Raw genomic sequence first — 24,132 nt, 5'->3', positions numbered from 1 at the left:
AGATTAGATGATTCTAAAGTCATTGATGTTATAAGATTGGTTGTCCCTGATGTGTGTGTATTTATAACATCTTTGGTTGCATACTTATTCTCTCGTGGCTTCCATGCTCGATATTCAGATGAAGAACGTGCAGTTGTTAATAAAAAAAGCACTACTTTTATTGAAGAATATATATCCATCATATCAGTGCTTCTGTTACTTTTTACTGGGATAGCACAGCCAAATGTTTTGTCATCAGTTTATTTTTTAACATATATTGGTTTTGGAATCTGTTGGGCTTTTCACATATCTTCTATGAAAAGTGGATTACATTTTTTTGTAAAAACTGTTCTTACTATATATTCAGGTCTTCATCTCCTTCTTATTTATCTGTATCAATTAGAATTTTTTCAAAGTATTCTGGTCCCTGATAGTTTTTCACCTAGGTAAGTCTTTAGTCAATTTTAGTTTAGAATCAGTATAATATAATTTTTCATTTTAATAATTTCAAAAGAAATTTTATTTTCAGAAATTAATTATATATATATATATATATATATATATATATATATATATTATATATATATATATATATTTATATATATATATATATATATATATATATATATATATATATATATATATATATATATATATATATATATATATATATATATATATATATACAGTGGTGTACACTGGATTTTTAGATGTTTGAGTTTTGACACTTACAGGCATTGTGCAAACTCCAAACTTTTGTATGTTTATGCTTATATCAAAAAAGAATGTTTTGCACAGAATTGGGGTGATTGGAGCTTGGGAACAAAAAACCCCTAATTTTTGGGCCCATCCAGCCCTTAATGTGAGAGCAAAAAGTTTATAAAATATTTTCTTTAGTATTTTTATCTAAGTTCATATTCATCAACAAATTTCAAGTTTCATGCAATAATCTCTTAGTGTTCAGTTTTTATGACCCTGCAATGTTTACAGCCCCCTCAAATTGAGGGTTAAAACTTTATATGGTCATAGTTTTTGAAAAAAAAGAGATTATTGCATGAAATTTGAAATCTGTTGATGAATATGAATTTAGATAAAAATAGTAAAGAAAATATTTTATAAACTCGTTGCTCCCACGTTAAGGGCTGGGTGGGCCCAAAAATTAGGGTTTTTTTGTTCCCAAGCTCCAATCACCCCAATTCTTTGCAAAACGTTCTTTTTTGATATAAGAATAAACATACAAAAGTTTGGAGTTTGCACAATGCCTGTAAGTGTCAAAACTCAAACATCTAAAAATCTAGTGTACACCACTGATATATATATGTACATATATAAATACACACATATACACCGTGAAAAATAATGACCTGTCAATGACTGGCTGAAATGACTAAAATTGCTAGTTTAACCTCCCAAAATGTGTTCTTGCCAGTCATGGTTGACCTGTTAAAAGAAAAATCAGAGTTTTAAAAAACAATATTTGACAAATAATCAGGATATAATTTGAAAAATGCGTATACACAAATTTTATGAAATCGTTTGAATTTTGAAAATGCGTTTAAAATAGTTTTATTGCTTATGATATGCTAATTTGTTTCATTGACAAATATTAAATATGACGTTAACTTATTAAACTTAAATTTTTTTGCTTCAATTTTTTAGATTACTTTTATTTTACTGGTGGTAAAATTTTTTTTTTATAAACGATTGAAGTTCTAATTTTATTATTATTTTGATGAAGTGTTTATTATATTGTTTTAATAATATATAATAATTGCTTTACTTAACTAAGAACATTTGTTTCACTTTGTTTTTTTGTTTGTTTTTTTTAATCTTTTTTATTTTATAAATTATAGAATTTTTTTAAAATATATAGATATTTAGTAAAAATCTGGTTTTATGTAACAGTAATTTTTATATTATTGTTTTACAAAACGATTGTCTTCCTAGTATTAAGTATTAGTTTTAATATTATTTGCGCACAAAATATAATAAAGACTATTATTAAGTAATTAACATTAATTATCATTTAATAAATCAAGCAAAATATATTTGAGAATATATTTAAACTTATATTTCAAGTTGAATTTAAAGTTAAACTTTGTTTAATGTAACATAAGTAATTGTTATAGTAGCATTTCACAAAATGATTTCTTTTTAGTATAAGTATGCAGTTTAAATTTCTTAAATATTTAAAAAAGTTGTTTTGATTATTAAAATTTTTTTGGGAAGTTAAATTACTTGGATGGTGTCGAACTTCCTTTTTTAATTGAATAAAATCTGTGTGAGAGTTTTTTTAATTGAATAAAATCTGTGTGAGAGTTTTTTTAATTGAATAAAATCTGTGTGCGAGAGTTTTTATAATTGAATAAAATCTGTGCGCGAGAGTTTTTTTAAACTATTAATATTAGCTGGTAAATTAAATTTTAATTATTTTTAATTCCATTTAAAAAAGGATTAAAATTATTGTTTTAAAAGGAATACGAGTTGATGAATTTTCAAATATTAACTTATTTTTTTTATATATAAAATTCACGAAGAACTATTACTAAGATAAAAATTTAGACAAAGAAAAAATTTTTTTTTTTGACCTTTCAAAAAAATGATTGATCATTAATTTTGTGTGTTAGCTGGTCGAGTTGACTGCTTGTCTTGGATTATTTATTTTCCATGCTGTATATGTATATGTATATATATATATATATATATATATATATATATATATATATATATATATATATATATATATATATATAAATATAACCCCTAACTGGTTGTCAGAAAGTTTTTCCGTATTTTGTTGACAAAAAATATTATTAATTAAATTAAAATATTATTAATTAAATTATTAAAATATTATTAATTAAAATTTTATTAGTTAAAAAATTAAAATATTATTAATTAAAAATTAAAATATTATTAATTAAATTAAAATGCAAGATCAGAATTTTTTTTTTATTACTTGATACTTGATTTTTTATTACTTGATACTTGATAGACTGCCTGCCCCAACCAAACCCTCAGTCGATGTAGCAGCTCTCCCTTGCGAGTCAGGCTATAAGATAGTCAATCTAGCAGCACTCTGTTGTGAGTCAGGCTATTTGTCAGTCAACGTAGCAGCACTCCGTTGCGAGTCAGGCTATTTGTCAGTCGATGTAGCAGCACTTTGTTGCGAGTCAGGCTATAAGATAGTCGATGTAGCAACACTCCGTGCATGATTTACAGTAAAAAATATAGAAATAAAAACATTTTATTAAAAAAAAAAAAAAAATAAAAACATTGTTTATATTATTAAAAACATTCAGCATGTTTTTAAAAGTATTCTGGTCAATTAAATTTGCGTTTTTGCGGTTTTTTTAAAAAACGATTAATTTTTAATTAAATTAATGGTTTAAACTTTCTGACAACACGTAAATGTTGGACGAAAGTCAAAAGTAATTAAAAGTGACATATTTGTTGGCATAAGAATCATTTTTTTCCTTCCGTACTCCCAAATGCAACAATCTATAGAACTATATATATCTATATATACATATATACACACACACACACACACACACACAAACACATTATAGAGTGTTTAGATAACAAATTTTTACCCTATTTTTTTATATTAATTTATACAGCATTTTTAAAAAAAGAAGAAAAATCGAAGAATAAGTAAAGAAAAGATTGCTACCCATGAAGCCCTGGCAACAGGCTATTTCAGTGTGTTGTCAGTGCTTATCTAAATATGCATTAATAGTTTTATATGTGTATATATATATATATATATATATATATATATATATATATATATATATATATATATATATATATATATTAGTACTATTTAAAAATATAATGAGTTAAAAAAAAAATTATTTTTAAAATCAAAAATGTTCAGTAAAAGTAAAAAAAAAATGATGTTATATGACTCATAAAAAAAAGAAATCATAAAATAAATAAAATAAAAAAACTTTTCTTTATCATCTTGCAAGCACAAGAATATTTATTTAGACAATTTTTCATTTCTAACAATAATAAAATTAATTAATGATTTTTTTTAAAAAGAAAAAAAGAAAAAAAAAAATTATTAGCTAAAAAATATACACATTAAATTTTATTTTATATTAGTGCCACTTTTGATGTTTTAATTTTTTGTTTGTTTGTTTTGTTATAATGATTGATTTTATTGAACAAACAAAAGCATTAATTATTACAAACTTTCAAATGACATCTTATAAAGAGTTTATTTTTTTACAATTAAATAAAAAACTTCTATGTATTTAATTGATTATTAAAATTAATTAAAAACTTCTTCTATGGATATAATTAATTATTACAATTTATGCTTGAAGCAATCTAGCTCTTGCAAAGTCTTTGTTTATATTTATAAGTTTTTTTTGCAAAAAATAATAGCAGGGCTCAAAAAAGTGATTGCAAATTGCGATATCTGGAAATGCTTCCGGTTTTTAAAAACTGTAAAACTCTGTTTTGATCGCTAAACTCAATAGCTATTTTTTAGTAAAAAGTATTTATATTGATCTTGAATTATGATATAAAATCTTATTGTAAAACTATATTATTACTATTATTTTTATTATTTTTAGAGATAATGATTTAAACCCTAATATTTTTACTCATTTTATAAATCATCAGATAAAACTAGAATAATAAAGCACAATAAAATCTTAATATATATAAAGGGCAATGTGTGTATGTTTGTTTGTTTGTTCTCTATAGAAATCCAAACCGCCGGACCGATCTCGATGAAATTTGGCATGGGGGTAGTCCTCGAGGGGGAGAAGGTTCTTAGCTGGGTTTTGACCCCGTACCCCGACCCCCGGGGTCAGGGGGGCCCAAAAATGGGCCCCCTGACCCCGGGGTCAGGGGGGACCATTTTTTGGGTCCATTTTTGGGCCCATTTTTGTGTACAGATATCAGGTAAGCCAGTTTAAATATTGGCCCGGGCAACGCCGGGTAACTCCAGCTATATATATAAAGGGCAATGTGTGTTTGTGTGTGTGTTTGTTTGTTTGTTCTCTATAGAAATCCAAACCGCCGGACCGATCTCGATGAAATTTGGCATGGGGGTAGTCCTCGAGGCGGAGAAGATTCTTAGCTGGGTTTTGACCCCGTACCCCGACCCCCGGGGTCAGGGGGGCCCAAAAATTTTTGTGTACAGATATCAGGTAAGCCAGTTTAAATATTGGCCCGGGCAACGCCGGGTAACTCCAGCTAGTATGATATAATTATTAAAAAACAACCGCTAATCACAACAGTCTAAAGAAGTTTAGTGTTGATCAAATATTTTAAATAAAAGAAATTGTTAAGTAAAATATAAAATACTTGTCTTATTTAAATCTTATTTATTATTTTCTTATAAATTAAATTGTAACTTGTAAGCTCGTAACTCCTTCGCAGTTCAGGGTTTTTAATAAACTAAGAATTTAATGACCAGAAATATTTCAGGATATTGCATCACTTAATTTGAGCTTTAAATAGTTTAGATAAACAATATTTTATAATAATTGCATCAGCTTTATATGCTTAACAGATTGTGCGATATCAGAAAAGTGCAAACATAAATTTCTTAATATTAAGAAAAAATTTTGAATAAAAAAGGGTTATTCCATATGAAATCACCTAGTTTTTCAAAAGTGCCCCAGGAAACCACCTCAAATTTCTTTCAAATTTTGACCACCCACAGCTTTTATGAAAAAAATACAATCCCGAAAATTTCAGCTTGATTGACCAAATCGTTCAAAAGTTATAATTGAATTAATATTGACCAAAATTGGAAAAATTTGAGTATCTGGAGCTTTCAGTAGATTTTTTTGATTTTTACCAGATCATAACTTTTTAAATAAAATAGATGATCACCTGAAATTTTTTAGGGTAATAGTTTTTCAACCAAATTATCTATTTTTGTAAGTGTTTTTGACTGATTTTTAACAGTTTTTGAGTTCTTGTACCTCAAAGTTGCTAAATAACACAATATTAGAAAAAATTTTGGAAACTTTAATGTGCTACAGTCCAATACCAACAGACAAGCTGTGCCAATTTTTTGTTGCTTTTGTGTACTTAGAGTAACCACTTGTGGAAAAAATTAAAGTTATGTGTTAAAAGTTATTTTAGCACTTGCAGCAGCCTGTTAAAATTTCACTTTTTTAAAAAAATACGATAAATTACATTAACTTTGTAAGTATAGAAAGTAGCGTAGACATTTAAAATAAATTATGAAACTTTTTACTGGCAAAGTTCTATATATAGGCAATCATCAAAAAAAAAATTAAAGACCCATGCTCTATCTTATGACATGATTTTAGCATTTTAAGTGCAATGCTTTTTTAGTTTAAAAAGATACCAATTAGCACAAGTTATATTATACTTCAAAAAAATTAAAATTGCTGAAAGAAGAAGTGTATATACACATGAAACACAAGTACACTACTTTCTTTATATATGATTTAATTAACTCATAATAATTTCATAATCATTATTAGCAAGTTTGTAGTCACAAGCACTTCTACCCTTTATGGATGGGGCACTTATTTGACATATAACTTTGTCAAATGGAACCCAACATTGACTTGATTGTGCATCATTAGTCCATTTTAAATTTAATTTGTTTCTATGTATAAATTTTACATTAACATCTTGGTTTACACTACAAATCTCTAGTACAAGCCCTATGTACCATTCATCATCGTAAATGCATGCAATATATTTAACAGGTTGAAAGTTTAAAGGATCTTTTTTTGCCAAGTTAATATTATTCAGCAAATAGGTATCATAGACAGTATCGCTAAATATTCTTCATAAAAATAATTTCTCTCCACCTGGTAAAAACTGTGATAGCTTCTTAAGCCTGGGACTGTGCTCATCTCTTCATATAGTTTCTTTAGGCTAAAATAAGTTTCATGATTATTGATATTATCACTTGAAATGTAAAATAATTTAACACCTTTAATGTTTTTTTCAGCCCATGTAAACAGTTCATTTTGTGTGAGAATTTGCTGCTCGTAGACTTGCTTTTGCTGCTTCTCTTTATATAGTTCCTCCTATTCTATAACATAGACTTTTGCCATGGGATGTAGCAAAGAAGTGGTGCTCAGCATTTATATTGTGATCTTCAAGATGGTATATGTGTTGATTTAATGTTCTTTTTGCCTCTGATAAGTAGGAGGATTGTGCTTTTTTGATAAAGTGGTGGTGACAAAGATCATACAAAGTTTCACTTAGAGTTTCAATAAACTCAATAATGCTTGTTTGGACACCCATTATTTGTATATGATATGATCATCAAAATCAAAATTATTATTTTCAAAGACATTTTCCATGTAAGTCTTTAAATTTACTTTACCAGGGGAATTGGAATATAGATGGAAAATGCAGCTTCGACTATATATATTACAAACACATACTTTCATCAAATCTTTGTAATATATTAAATGGCCCTTTGGTAAAGCAGCGCATATCAACTTAGTTTTTTTATGACAAAAACATACGCAAACTGAGCTACTTCCACTACTGTCAACTGTAATGCAACACTTTGGTCTTAGTTCACAGAACTTGCTGAATCCAACTTTGTGTTTAGGGTATAACTTCTTAAACTTAAGAAAAAGTTCCTTTAATTGAACTAATATTAAACGTTTTTGTTTATGAACTTTTACATTACTTATACGCACAGAAACAAAGTCTTTTTTCCTGGATATTGTCTTGTGAACTCTTTGGGTTCATAAATTTCAATGACTTTTTGTTTAACGATATCTTCCTAAGGCTGTGCTATTTTAGCCTCAGGTTTAGCAAGTATTGCTTTTTCATTTTTTCAACTTTCGAGCTTTTTTAAAGATGTTCTAAAAATGTTTTGCAAGTTTTTTCAATTTACCAACTACCAGAAGTTAGTGTTAGTAGTTAAACTTTTTCTTCCTTCAAACTTATTTTCATTTTATTTTTTATTGCATCTAACAGTTGGTCTAAATCATTACAGTTTATACATTTTTGCTCTTTTTCTGATACTTTATCTTTTGGGTCTATATCCAATGCTGATACTACTAGGTTTGTCATACTTATAGCAAATTTTTTAGCTTTTTGCTTTCCATATCCTAATTTTTCGCGTCTTCTTACAATTTTGAGTGGAGATATTTCCAATAAAGACACACTCTTATAAGGAATTGTCTTATCAAGGTCTAAACAACTCAAATCTTCTTCAGCAGCTTCATCTTGACTACTTTCTGTAATTTTTTAAGTTTGAATTCATTCATACAGTTAGTAAAAACTTTTTGACCAGGTTTGATCTTAAGTTGATTTGCTATTGATTTGTTAACTTTACACAATCCCTTGATAATTTTTTTCTTGTGGACTTTAAATGGATCACAACAGTATTTTTGAAGTGCTTCATATCTAGAAATATCTATCTTTTTCATATCTAGGCTTTTTCATGGTGAATACATATCTCCTCATTTGGTTTGAAAGTGTATCCTATTCTTTGCATTAAAACTTCAATATCAGTATCTTTTAGTCTTATTCTTCCTACCATTCTACAATATGACATTTTATCACAATATTCATTTAAAACTCTTCTCACACAACATTTCTCTGACATTTTTTACTAAACTAAAAATATTAAAGTTAAACATGTAACTTTTATCTAAAAATAAACTTTTTTATATTTTTCCAGTAATAAAATCGTAAAAATGAAATCTCAAGTATAAATGCGATTAAAACTGTCTAAAATGGGGACCATTAGGTGATTTGATATGGAATGACCCAAAAGTTATTTAAATTTCTTGTAAACATGTTATAACACTGCGTCAAAAATGTTTATAAAGTTTACGTTTAACTTTTTTGTCATAAAGCAAGTGAAAGCGCAATGGTATATACATTTTAATAAATGGTTATTGGAAACTTAAATCTTTGTCATAAAAAAAGTGCTTGTAAAATAATTAACTTGATTTTTTTTTACAACTAGTAATATTTTTTGTTTGTTAATAACTTTTTAAAAGTAAAAAGCCCCTGCAACTTCCTATTTTTATATATGTGCGTGTATATATATATATATATATATATATATATATATATATATACACATTGTTGTAAATTGTTTACACCCTATATGTTTTCTTTACATAAACTGTTAGTTTAGTAAATATGACACATTGGCTGCATAAAGTTTTATGAGAAAAGGTTTTTTTTTGCCCTGGTCAAAGAGACAATCATATTAATACCTAAAAACACACAAAAAAACGACCTAAAAAAAGAAACATAATATTGTAATGTGTTGTATGTTTTTAATAATTTGAAATCTCAAAAAGTATGAATAAATTTTAAAAGTGTTGCATTTTTGATTTTATCTTTTTTTTGTTGTTGTTGATGTTATTCTCCTCCTTAAGGCCAAGAAGGCCATTATAGTGGAGGAGGATACTGTGTCAAGGATTAAGCAAAACATTAAGTTTAACTGTCAGTCTTTTGTTTCAAAATATTTTAAGGTTAAAAACAGAATGTTTCAAAAGCAGCAATAGGCTTTTAAAAATGCAACAAGTAACAATATTGTTTAAAAAGACTCAATAATTTTTTATTTTAGATTACTTGGTCTTCCATCAATCATCAAAAATACTAATTGTTCATTGAGCAGGGAACTATTAATCAACACTTCTATGACATGGCCTTTTTATATACAACCTCTTGTTTTGTTTGTTTTGTATTGGTTTTTAGCTGTAGAAATTCGTCTCAAATACAATAAGGTATGGTTTTTCATAAAAAATTAAATATATATATGTGTGTGTGTGCGTGCGCACGTGTTTTATGTATGGGATAAAATTACTGCTGATTATGGTTTGTGTATAAGCTTTTTCTCCTTGAAATAAATTTGTGATTTATCTGAACGTCTGTTTGTTTTTCTTTGTTTTTATTAGTTATCCTCACACACACACACACACACACATATATACATATATGTATATATACATATATATACATACATACAGTGTGGAAAATAACAGCCGGTCAACGGTTAACAACTGCCTGAAAAGACTAAAATTGCTTTTTTGACCTCCCAAAATGAATTCTTGCTGGTCATGTTTGACCAATAAAAAAAACAGTGTTTTGAAAAACAAGGTTTTACAATTAATCATGTAATTTTAAAAATACATATACTAAAATTTCATAAAAGCATTTAAATTTTAAATAAGTGTTTAAAATAGTTTTATTGTGTGCGACATGCTACTTTAATTTGCTTTGTTGACAAATTTATTACATAAACTATATTTTTCCTTTTTTTTTTTTTTTTGCTACATTTAAATTGCTTTCATTTTACTGGTAGTTAAAAACCTCATTTTCATGATTGATTATTTTATTATTATTTTAATAAAAATATTAAATATATTTTTATAATACTATGAAAATATATAATAGTTGCTGTATTTAACTGAGAAAATTTTTTCTTTAAATGTACTTGATCACAATTTTTTTTTTATTCAAATCTTTTTTTTTTATTTTCTCATAAGTTTTTGCTGCAAATGTAATAAATGAATGAATTATAGGTAAATTTAAAATTTTCTGTAATAGGATTCTTAAAGTTATATGTTTAGTAAAATCTCGTTTTATGTAACATTAGTAATATTTTTGTAGTAGTGTTTCATAAAACATTTGTCTTCTTAGTATTACTATTTATTTTCCTATTATTGAATTGTAATAGAAACATCAAACGTCAACCCATCTTAATGAAGGCGAGTAAATAGAGAAACTATCCTTTCATTTTTCTTTAGCATTCATAAAACGATTTCTTAAAGAATTAAGTATTCAGTTTAGATTTTTTAAATATTGTATAAGATGTAATAAAGTTATAAATAACTAATTCAGAGATAAATAAATATTTTATATCTCTGCTCATTAAAATCTGAGAAAGTTTTTGTATGTAACTAAGAACATTTTGCCTACCAGCTGTACTTTTTTTTTAAAGTTTAATCTTCTCATTTATTTTTTTTGTAACTTTTTCTCGCTGGTGAGAAGCCATTACAATGAATTAATTATTTTTAAATAAATTTTAAATTATAAATTGCACCTTTACTATTTTTTTTTCCTTTCTATTATTGTTTTAATGACATTTCTTGTAGTACTTGATAATTTATTTATTTAATATATAAAACATAAAATACAGCTAAGTACTAATTTTTAATTTATTTCTAAAATGATATATTTCAGTCTGATTAGTTCAGACTGTTGTCAGACAACAGTCTAAGCTAATCAAACTGAAATATTAAATAAATTAGTTAAAAATTAGTAATTAGCTTATTTTATGTTGCTATTATTGATCATAATAAGATTATAATAAGATCATAAAAAGGGCTCAGGAAAAATTAGCAAAAGGATTAGACAATCAGTTTGAAATAAACCTTGAAAAAAACCCAGTTTCATGTCTTTTTTTTGACGTGAGAGTAGATGCCACAAAAATGAATGCAAAATTTTTAATACTAAAAGTTTTGCATTCTGGTGGTACTCACAAGCACATACTTAATGGAGACCTAAAGCACCTTCAATAGAAATACACCACTTTGGTCTAAGTTCACAAAACTAAGAAAACCCATCTTGACTTTAACAGAAATTTTATTGACCTCTAAATAAAGTTCTTTTATATTAACTAATAGAAGTCTTTTTTGAAAATGTTGTCTTTTATCACCAACTTGGATTGACACATACTGTTTCATACCTGTTCATGTTCAAGAGTATTCATCTGATTGGTAAAATTCATGAACTTGATTTTTTATTTTCTCACTAATAGATCTTCCTTCTTTTTTAGATGATTCTGCCATTATGCCATGTATTTGCTTTAAATACCTTGCAGGTTTTATCATTCTTAAGGAAGCATAAAAATGAGTTGTGTGTAATTAATGTTCCAACTCTCAGAAACCAAAATCAGAAATTTAAGTTTTTCTGATTTTGAAGAAACATCAAATTTTGCTTTAATTAATTCCATTAATGAGTTCGAGTCTTGCTTACTTTCGCAACACAGCAAAAGGTAAAAGATTTTTGGTTCATCTTTACTTAAATCTGGAGAAACTCCCAAAACAGTTACTATTTTCTTTTTGATTTCAGTATGGGTTTTATTCATCTTTCTTTTTGCATAGCTGACCACATCAAAAAAGAAATGATCAAATTTATATACTAGCTTGTCTTTTATGTCACAGCTTTTAAATTTGTATGTTGAATTCTTTGTTTGTGTATATAGACACCTCATGCATTCAGATATGATATCAGTGTTTATTTAAAATTCTTATTCTAAATTCTGGGCAAAAATGTGCATGTAAAAATGTAAATGGACAGAGGACAGAAGGGGCAGGGAAGAGCTAGGACTGTTTAAAAACTAAGTTTAATTCAGACCTTATAAAAGAATTATGTCAAGTATTGATTAGGAAATTTTTTAATTTATACATACTTTGTATTATAATATATAATAGAAAGTAAAGTACAACAACTCTATTTTTATTGTTTTTAATGCACTTTTGGCAATTGTCATTGTTCTGATTTTGTAATTTCCCCATGAGTACCCACTTTTTTTTCTCCTGAAATTGCTGTAATAAAGTCTAACAAATCGGTAGGAAAAAAAATCTTTTTAAAACCAGTGTTGATCCTAGGTTACTGGTGGTTGGAATTAGAGGCGCAATTTCTTAATTTTTAGCCACAGCCATTCGAAGTCCATAATTTTCTACTGAATTAAATCTTATCAGTAAATTTCTAAAAAATTTGGAAGCCTACCATTTATAGAAACTAAAAAAAAGTTTTTATTTTTTAAATTGCAGATTTTTTATATTGACTCATCAAAAATCAACTTTTTATATTTGCAAACAATTTTTGAGGTTTTTTAGGTAGCCATTATGAACAAAATATGACATTTGAAAATTCAATGTCAAAGTTTTATTAAAGTAAGTCTAGAGTTGTATACAATTAAAAAAACTAGGTTTTCTGAAATTTTGTTTTTAAAATATAGAGCTTCAAAGTATGAACAAAACATATGACTATATCTCATAAACCGGAAAAGATTTTATGCCGAAATTTTCAGGAATTGCTTTTCTCATTGATATTAACCAACCCACCAAGCTTCATCAAAATCTGTAGTGGTCCATGTTGAAACCTAATATTTTGGTTTATTTGGCATGAAATGATATATATATATATATATATATATATATATATATATATATATATATATATATATATATATATATATATATATATATATATATATATACATATATATTTAATTTAGATTATAAAAAAAGTCACACTTTGATTTAAAATTAAACAATTGAACATTACTTATTTTTTAACTAGTTTCTTATGCTAGTTGTTTATGTCAAAAAGTTAGGTTTATGAAGTTTTCTTTACATAAATTATCAAAAAAAAAAAAAAAAATACAGTCAACGTATCATTTTTAAGTAAAATGTGAATTTAATACAATTTTAACTAGAATGAATTTAATACATGTTGTTTGAACTTCTTTAACTAACAAAAACACTGCAAGCTCATCTGATAAAAAATGATTTTGAGAAAAAAGCTCAGACTAAGAATTATAGTTGGTACCCCTAAATCTATCACAATCATTCTTATATAAAATTCTCATATTTGATAGTATTACTTATGATAACTATACACAATTTTTATGACCCATAACAAAAAAACACATACAAACTTCAAAAATAATAATCAATTTACATAAAATTATTTTTTTCAGATATAATCTAAAATTGTTAAATATTGTTTTTAAGATAAAAATAAAAAAAGTCAATATTTTTAAGTTTTTTTAAATAATTTTTTTAAACGTGTTTTTATGTAAATTGATTATTATTTTTGAAGTTTTTATATAATTTCGCTTCTTTTGAGTACTTTTTTGACATACTTTAGAAAAACTTTTTTTTTCAAAATATTAGGGACCTGTCAAATTTTTAAGGGTCCTTGAGGCACCCCTAAAAATATTTTTTATTCAAAAAAATTTTAAACCTAGCGTTTTTGTATTATATAAAACACATTTAGTTAAGTGCAGCAGACTATTTTTAAAAAAAGTTGATTTTTGAACCACCCTAGTATGTAATGTATGTATGTATGCATGTATGTATGTATGTATGTATGTATGTATGTATGTATGTATGTATGTATGTATGTATGTATGTATGTATGTATTTATGTATGTATGTATGTATGTACTACTGTGATCAAAAAGTAAGGTGAATTTTTAATTTAAACTTCCTGCCTTATTCGAATTGTCCAATCTTTTTTATTTTTAAGTTGGTAGGAATGTCATTAACATTTGCGTCAAATTACATGCCAAACTCATAATTATTTTTTTTTGTTTACGCTTGTTTCTGAAGTACCAAAAGTGCATTCGGCGATTTTCACGATGTCTAATTTTGTTGAGCAAAGAAGTGCTATTAAATTTTGTTTGCGGAATGATATTTCTGCTGCTGAAACGTATCGAATGTTGCAAAAGGCCTTCGGTGAAGAGACTATGTCTCAAAAAAATGTTTACAAGTGGTACAAAGACTTCAAAGAAGGCCGAGAACGTGTTGATGACTTGGAACGCTCCGGACGACCATCGACTTCGATTGATGATCGCCACATCAACAAAATCAACGAATTGGTGCTTGCAAATTGTCGGTTAACCATTCGAGACCTTGTTGACATGGTTGGAATATCATTTGGGTTGGTGCAAGCGATTTTGAAGGATCAATTGGGCCTCAGAAGACTCAAATCACGTTTGGTGCCGAAATTTCTCAATTTCTTTGAAAAAGAGCGTCGCGTTAAAACGTGTGAAGCAATGCTTTCTGACTATCAAGACGTCTACAAACAAATTATTACTGGCGATGAGACTTGGGTCTACGCACACGATCCTGAAACAACCGACCAATCGAGTGAATACCGTGAAAAAGGCGAGCCGAGACCGAAGCAACCACGTCAAAGTCGCTCAAAAATCAAGGTCATGTTGACTGTTTTCTTTGATTATTGTGGTGTCGTGCACTACGAATTCCTTCCAACTGGCCAAACTGTCAACAAGAAATATCATTTAAGCGTTATGCGATGTTTGCGGGAAGCTATTCGCAAAAAGAGACCGGAATTATGGGCCAATAACTCTTGGATTTTGCACCACAATAATGCACCTTCGCACACAGCACTGGTTCTTCGTGAGTTTTTCGCTAAAAACTCTACCCATGTTACTCCACAACCACCGTATTCGCCCGACTTAGCACCGTGTGACTTCTGGCTGTTCCCAAAGCTCAAGAGACCACTCCGGGGAAATCGTTTTGAGTCCATTGAAGAGATCCAACGTGAATCGACACGCGCATTGAAGGCTATCCCTACCGAGGACTTTTCAGCATGCTTCGAAGACTGGAAAAAACATTGGCAAAAGTGCATTGGGGTCGGGGGGGGGGGATTATTTTGAGGGGGACGATACAGATTTGGAAGAATAAATAAAGATTTTTCATTTTAAAGAACTTTAATGATTTACTTTTTGATCACAGTAGTATGTATGGATCCATGTTATATACATAATTAATTATTTAGTAATAGAATATTCTCCTTATTTCTAAAATTTTTTTTTGAAATTTTTTTTTGACAATATATCTAAGCAGTTGAAGAAATTTTAAAAATAAATGTTAACATTTTTAGAAATGTAAAATTGAAGCTAAAAGCTGCTGGTCTATGTGCTTCAGCAGTCCACAGACTACAGTAAGATTTGTTTTCAATTATATTGACTGAAAATTAAAATTATTAAAGTTTTTACTTAAAGGAATCCCCAAGTGTCAGTAGTGTTTATTTCATAAATAAACATTAGAAAATAAGTTTAAGTTTATTAAACTTACCAAAATATTTATCGAGATGATAACAAAAAAATTTCAGCTTTTTTGGTTTTTTCGCCGAATTTTAACTTGATTTTAAGCTTACAATTCTGCATAGTTTTTTGTTGTTGTTGTTGTTGTTGTTATAAAAATAAATGGTTTGATTGATGAATGCCTGTGTTCACTGCAGATTTTATTTTAAATGATTTTATGCACCGGTTTAGAATTTCTTTTTTTTTTAAACTGTCTTTATTTAAAATGTTCACACTTTCAGTTTATAAAGCATTTTAAACTAATAAACCTTTTTCTTAGATAAAAAAAAATTGATATAAATAAAAATAATTTAAGTTTATATGTTATTGGAGAGTTTTGACAAAATGAAAAATGTAATTAAAGCTGTTCTCAAATAACTATTTTTATTTAAAGAAAATACACAGTATTTTCTTACTGACAATCAGTAAACAAATGTCCTATTTTTTAAAAATTTATTTATCCTTTTTATATTACATTTATATAGTGCTTATACTATATTTATTTTTAATAAAACAAGTTTAAGACTTTTTATGTGTTACTTATGAATCTTATGGCTTTTATATAAGTATTACATATTTTTCATAGTCTTAAAAAAAAGGAAAATTTTAAAATGAAAAGTACAATTTAACTTTTACAATGTTTTTTATTGATGTCAAATGTAAGTGCAATAATCAGACCAGATTTTGTTTAAAAAATAAATCTACCAAGCCAGAAATTTTTTTTTGTAAAAAAAAAACAATATAGTCTTTAAAATGAAGAGGTTTTTTGTTAATCTCAATAATAAACTAAAGTTAAAATTAAAAAATAACTCTCGATTATTAAGAATTTATTTTGGTAAGTTTGAATAACTTTTTTAGTATCTAATTTTTTAAGGTTTAAGATATGAACTTGTCTTAGCACTTGGGGACCAATTTAAAGGTTTTGTATGATTTTTTACTCACACTGTACAAATTTTTTCCTGGTTCAAGTTAATTAGTCCGAATTGATTGAATGTTGGGTTTAATATTGGGTATGGTCCAAATATATTTTCATTCTCTATTGTTTTCACCTGGTATAATATTGCTTATAAGTAGTTCTTAGCCAACTGCTGGCCAGCAAAATATTGCTGTATGGTGAGTTAATTCAAGCTAGCAATGTCAAAATGTTTGAACAATCTTGATCCAAAAATTGAAGATAATGGGAATAAAATCTGTGCTCTGCAAGTATCTGTTGCCAAACAAATTAAATTTTCTTAGTTGTACAGAATAATCTAACATTTGAGACAACTAAAATTTTAATTTTTTTTTTTTGTGTGACTGTTTTGATAGTTTTGATAGAAATAATAACAATAACTAAATTTTGAAAACAAAATGTATAATTATTTTATTTTATTTTAAGGAATATTTGCATTTGCAATTGTCAAATATGTCTTTGCTTCAAATGCTCTCTTTGCAATAGTGATAAGATCAAATATTTTGAGAAAACTCGATTATTCTTTTATTATTCTGACTTAGAAATTTAACTCATCTTAATTTTAAACTTGACATAAAGAACCTTCTTGGATCTATAATATTCTATCCAATATTGCATCCATATAGTGAGAAACATGTATTTTATCTATTTGTCTCCAACACATTAGCCACATTTGAATATTGAAGTTGCTAAGTTTTTAGACTGCTTGACTAATCTCCCCTGCTATTCCCCCGTTAATTCTCCATGTAATACTAGCAATTATATGTCAGAATGCACCAATTGTTTAATCCTCACATTGTGGGGATCAAACAGTTGGTGCATTCTGACATATAATTAGTATGTAAATCATATTTTTCAGGTTAGGTCAGGTTATCCTGCTACTGGTAACATGTAACCCAGTACAATCTGCTTCATGTCCTGCTGCCTTGTAGGATACGCCTTTTTAGGCAAAGGCTAAGAGATGCCAACTCCGATTTAAAACACCCCCTGCCTTGGGACTCTTGGTTGAGTAAAGGCTAGAGATGGTGTCTCGACAAAAATACTCATCTTGGGCAGATGTTAAATGCATCCGACTACTGTCTTGTAGAAGGCCTCCTAGGCAAAGACTTAAGCGGTAAACAGATTCTATCTGTTGACTAGCCTCGCACCCCTTCTTAACCTTCACCCCTTCTTCATCATTAGGCTGGCGCAGATGTATTTTTAATACATTGTTTCCAGTTTAGGATGTTGAATGCTGGATCTTCTTGACTCAATTGCATGGGCTTTGCTTGTGTCTCTGTTTTTATGACTAAGCAACTCATTCTATTATCACCTAATGAGGGTACAGCTCTAAAACTTAGTTTTATGGTTCTGAGGCTGGCTAGTAGTCAGGTTTCCCAAACTCTGTGATAGCTCTCAGAGAGGCTGATTCCATTAAAAGCTGAAAAATATCAAAGTATTAACAGTGCCATGTTGCACATGGATGGTGTCCCTGTTTGTACTTTTGGTGTGCATTGCGAAGGCCACATTTGGAGCCCTTTGTTACGGCTTAGGATTTATTAATAGTTATGAGGCAATTGCTTGGAATATTAAGCAGTGTTCTAAATATTAACTATGCTTTAAGTCAAGTTCTTCAACAAATTTAAAAATAAATAAAGTACCAAAAACTATAAAACACAAAAAACCATCATCATGACCAAGTTCTCTAAACCTATCATTCACTTATATTCGTGGTCTTCGAAGTAACTTTTCTTCTGTTGAGTCTTATCTCTTGCAAAGTTCGCCAAACCTACTTGCTCTTTGTGAGACTAATTTGAGTTCAGCTGTCTCATCTTGTGATCTTGGTGTTGATGGTTATCTTCCTTTAATTCGAAAAGACTCCAATAGTCACATGCTTGGCCTGGACATTTACATTCGTAAGATTTCACCCATTTGTTGTGAAACTAGGTTTAAATCCACAGACTATTCTTTTATGTGCTTTTGTTTAGCACCACTTCACTCTATCGCCTTTCTCTTTGTTTTATATCGCTCTCCTTCATATTAAGACTGCACTCTTTGATGTTATTTCTGATCATATTGACCAAGCCCTCTCTCTTTATCCATCAGCTAATATAGTTGTTGTCGGTGACTTTAATTCTCACCACTCTGAATGGCTTGGCTCTAGTGTCAGTAATTCTGCAAGCATTAAAGCCCACAACTTTTGCCTTTCTCAATCCCTAACTCAAATAGTCAACTTTCCGACTCGCTTTCCAGACAACCCGAATCATTTACCTTCTCTACTCGACTTATGTCTTGTTTCTGATCCTAGTCAGTGCTAAGTTTCTCCACATTCACCCTTAGGTACTTCTGATCACAGTTTTATCTCTCTAAAACTAATATCTCATTCTTCTTCATCACCTGAATCCCCCTATTATCGTACCTCTTACAACTACCTTAAAGCTGACTGGGATTCTTTCCGTGATTTTCTTTGTGATGGCCCTTGGGTAGAAATCTTTCATCTTCCTGTTGACAAATGTGCTTCTTACATAACATCTTGGATTCAGGCTGGCATGGAATCTTTTGTTCCCTCTCAACGATTCCAGGTCAAGCCTCACTCTTCTCCATGGTATTCCTCACACTGTGCTGCTGCGATTGCCAATCGAAACCATTATTTCCATATCTATCAGCATAACAATTCTCCAGAAAACAGATGTCTATTTATTACTGCTAGAAACCGTTGTAAAAAGGTTTTGTCTAACGCCAAAGCCCGCTATTCTCAGATCATGAAATCTCATATCTCATCTCAAAAATTAGGCTCTTGTGACTTCTGGAGAATCTTTAATTGTATTAATAATAAGGGCAAATCTTTAATTCTACCTCTCTTGTATGGTTCTGACGTTGTCACTTCACCTAAAGACAAAGCTGAATTGTTTGCTAGAAACTTTTCATCAATATCATCTCTTGATTCCACTAGTTGCATTCTACCTGATATTGCCAACACACAGGTTAATCCATAGCTTGACATTGGTATCACCCCAGCTTCTGTATCTAATTGATTTTTTCCTGCCTAGACTCTTCTACAGCTTGTGGCCTGTACAACATTGCTGTTATTGTTTTGCAGAAGTGTTCTCTGGAGCTATCGTCTATACTCTCAAAGCTATTCAACAAGTGCTTATCAGAGTCTTGTTTTCCAGCCTGCTGGTAAGCGGCATCTGTTATCCCTATCTTCAAAACTTCTGGAGAGCGATCTGTTTCATTTAACTACCGTCCCATTAGTCTTCTTCCTATTATAAGCAAGGTTTTTGAATCTTTAATTAACAAACACTTAATTTCTTATCTTGAATTTAATATCTTACTTTCTGACCATCAGTATGGATTTCGATCTTCTCGTTCTACAGCTGATTTGCTAACAGTAATAACAGGTTTTATCATGCATAAGATAAAGGTGGAGAGGTTAAGGCCATCGCTCTTGACATTTCAAAAGCTTTTGATAAAGTTTGGCATGCTGGTCTTCTCCATAAGCTTTCTTCTTATGGTGTATCTTGCAACACCTTTAAGGTTATTGAATCCTTCCTTTCCAATCTTGGTATAAAAGTTGTCCTCGAACGACAGCACTCTTCTTCTTATTCTGTAACTTCAGGGGTTCCTCAAGGTTCTATCCTTGGCCCTATACTCTTTTTAATTTACATTAACGATCTTCCAGATATTCTCACATCTAAGGTGGCTTTGTTTGCTGATAATACTACCATTTATTTTTGTCATGATAAGAAGCCAACACTCTCTGATTGCTTGGAGGGGGCACTTGAGCTTGAAAAGGATCTCTTTTCTGCTACAGCATGGGGCTCACAGTGGCTGGTGAACTTCAATACAGATAAAACTCAATTTTTTCAGGGGATCTTCTAATAATGCTCTTTCTCTTTTAGACAAGGTGCAAAAACGTATTGTAAACATAGTTAAACCTGCTCTTGCAGCCAACCTCCAACGATTATCACATTGTCGTAATGTTGCTTCTCTTACTCTTTTCTACAAATACTTTAATGGGCACTGCTCTAAAGAGCTAGTGTCTCTTGTGCCATCTACTAAACTTCATTCTCGTGTTACTCGTCATTCAATTAAGTCTCATCTTTTTTCTGTGACGGTTCCTAAATGCTCAAAAAATGCTTATTCATCTAGTTTTTTCCTGATTCTTATAATTTGCAATCCTTTAAGTCGTCTGTCAATCGTTATCTTGCTCTACAATCTTCATCTTTTTTCTTCCAGTAACTTCCAACTTTAATTAGTGGTTGCTTGCAGCCTTGTTGGAAGCAAAGATATTTAAAAAAAAAAAAATTTAAAATGTTGTGTCATCTAAGATATTTGTTATATGAAATAGCTAAAATTTAATAGTTTTTTTGCTTTAAAACCTTTATTAGTTTTTTATCATTTATATCAAAGTTTTATTATACTTTTTTATTATTCCTAATCTAATATACATTTATTGTTGTAAAAACAAGTTGCTGTTTTTAATTTGTATTTGTAATATATGTCAAAAATTAGTTCAGAATTCATTAGCTACGAAATTTCAAAATAAATGTTTTATATTGGACAAAAATTTGCAGTTTTTTTAATTTGGAGTTTTAAAAATGAACTATGATCATTAAATAGTAGTAAAACAACAACAAAAAGTATCAACTAATAAAGAACAAAAAAACCATAACATCATTCTTGCGCGTTTTAGTACAAAAAAAGTGCAAGTGCGTTTTAGTACAAAAAAAGTGCAACTCTGCTCTAACTCTGGCCAATTTTTTTTGCAAAAAAAAAAAAAGTATATATTTATCGGTTTTTATGTTAATATTTCTATCATTAATGAAATTGCAAAATATATTATCTTATAAATTCATATTCTTGTTATACAATATTTATATATGTTGAATTTGATAAAAAAAACTGTGTATAAACTTTTTTGTTTTAAATATATTTTGATATAATTATATACTTGCAATATTTTGCTGACCTGTAGCAGTCAGCATCATCAGGTGTAATAAAAAATGTTATAAAAATTGTTACATAATTACATAAATCGAACCGTCAAAAAAGAAGACATTACAGGTGTAAAATAAAAATTGTTTTCATTAAATGATATAATGGCATTAGTTAAAGTTTGACTAAAATGGTCTTCAAGTCCTCCTGTTTTTATTTATTATAATTTTACTTTTAAATTTCTATTCTTTTTTTGAAGAGGATTTTTTGCTTTCATTTTGTATATTCAAGTTTACTGTTGTTTTTTTTTAATTTTTTTGGGAATCTCTTTATACATAAATCTTTATACATTTTAGGAACCTCATATATGATATTTATATTTGTTGAATTTGATAAAGAAGGCTGCATAAAAACTTTTTTGGTTGTAAATATGTTTCGATATAATTATATATTTGCAATATATTATTAATCAATTTCAACTGATACCATTATATTATTTAATAAAAACTATTTTTATTTTTCCCTGTAATGTCTTCTTTTTTGACGGTTTGATTTATGTAATTCTGCAACAACTTTTTGTAACATTTTTTATTACATCTTATGATGCTGACCACTATAGGTCAGCAAAATATTGCAAGTATTTAATTATGTTGATATATATTTTGAAAAAAAAAAAAAGTTTATACTCAACCTTCTTTATAAATTCAAAATATAAAAATATATAATCATTTGAAAAGAGTTTGGTTGTATTAATATAAAAGAATAACATTTTTGAAAATATCATCTAAATATAAACCAGATCTCATCTAAAAATAAAAGTTAAGGGTCAAAGAGTTTCACTAAAAGTTTTTTCATTTTTTTGTTAATTGTCTAAAATATATTTACTGAATTAACTTATACTTTTTTTCTTTACTAAATTTTTCTTATATTCTTTGCTGTGTTGTGTTTTTTTTTTTTTTAATTCTGATTCACTCCCAACAAGGCTTCAAGCAACCACTAATTAGTTGGGAGTTAATTGAAAAAAAGAATAGAGTTATAAAGCAAGGAAACAGTTAATAGATGACTTAAAAAGTTGAAGGTTGTATGAGTCAGGAAAACTTAAAGATGGAAGAGAGTTCTAAACAGAACATTTAAACAGAACACATACATAAAGTAACTTACGAGTGAGTAAGCACAGCGCCAGAGATTCAGACAGAACACAAACATACATATAAACATTAACAGACAAGATTCAAACACACAGATAGCAACTTACTGGGGAGTGAACACCATGCCAGAGGTTCAGACAGAACACAAACATACAGAAAGCAACTTACGGGTGAGTCAACACCGAGCGAGAGGATTAGACAGAACACAAACATATATATAAAGTAGATTACAGGTGAGCTAAAACAGTAACTAAGGCACCTCTAACTAAATAAATGACACACGCACAAAATGTATATATTACTAGATTTCAAATAGTACTGATGACAGGAAGCAAACTCCTTCCAGCCTTTGCTGGAAGGAGTTTGCTTCCTGTATTTTGTATTACCTTTCTATTTGTAATACAAATATTAGGGTTTTTTTTTTCCTTAAAAAAATATTTATGAGGAAAATTTTTTAAAGTTAAATAAATCAAACAAGTTATGTAAAAATCATAATATTCCAGTTTTTTAAAATGCAAAATATGTGTTGGACCATGAGATTTGCTCAATACCCATTTATCATCATTTAATATCACAGTCAAGCTTGTGGAGCCAAGCCAGAAACAGGGAGCTGATGTTTTTTGAGCCGGAGCCGCATAAATCAAGCAGCTCTCAGCACTTTTTTTTTTTTTTCAAATAGAATGTATTTTTTTTTTACTGTAGACAAATTTTATTTATTGTATGAGTTTAACTAATTTGTTAAATGAATTATTTATTGAATTTCTATTTTTTTAAAATATTTTTTCTAACAGTTACAGTCTTGCCAAAACGTAATAAAAACAAATACTTTAACAATTTTGTACTTAACAAAATACTATCCTTTAATAGCATTTCCTAATATGCTTTATTAAAAAAAAAAAAAGTAAATTGTATATGGAAACATTCTTACAGTTTTACATATATTGCTTTAAATATTTGATGAGCGATTTAATGATCAAAGGTTATTCATATCTTAAAAATTATACTAAAGCAAAAATTATACTTAAATTCAAAATGATGAATTTCGTTTTAAAACTTGTCACCAACACAATTTAAAATTTTTTATTTGCATAATTACATTAAGTAATGATAGTATTAATTAAAAACATCAACAAATGAGTCAAAATATTTCTCTTAATTAAAATGTCATTGAATGTTACAAAAAAAAAAAAAAATTCTGTACAACTATCTACAAAATCCATCTGCATTGTTATTTTCAATAGCTAAAGCATCTGAATCTAGCAAAACTACTGTTTATAAGATCATAAAACAGT

At 28.3% G+C, this 24,132-nt stretch overlaps 1 protein-coding gene across 2 annotated transcripts in view; it reads left to right on the top strand.

Moving 5' to 3' along the window:
• Positions 1-24,132, top strand: part of LOC136072017 (piezo-type mechanosensitive ion channel component 2-like) — a 169,344-nt gene that overhangs the window by 41,490 nt on the left and 103,722 nt on the right. For both annotated transcript variants that reach the window (XR_010644242.1, XM_065819887.1), the window contains exons 5-7: positions 3-425; positions 9,545-9,704; positions 15,622-15,681. Coding sequence is in view for 1 of the 2 variants with exons in the window: in XM_065819887.1 (XP_065675959.1) it covers positions 3-425; positions 9,545-9,704; positions 15,622-15,681 (643 nt within the window). In the remaining variant the exon portion in view is untranslated. The remainder of the gene's footprint in view (positions 1-2; positions 426-9,544; positions 9,705-15,621; positions 15,682-24,132) is intronic.

The sequence above is a fragment of the Hydra vulgaris genome, chromosome 15 (assembly GCF_038396675.1).
Source record: "Hydra vulgaris chromosome 15, alternate assembly HydraT2T_AEP".
Taxonomy (NCBI): Eukaryota; Metazoa; Cnidaria; class Hydrozoa; order Anthoathecata; family Hydridae; genus Hydra; species Hydra vulgaris.
The sequence above is the reverse complement of the archived record's forward strand: the minus strand, read 5'-3'. Positions and strand labels throughout refer to the sequence as shown.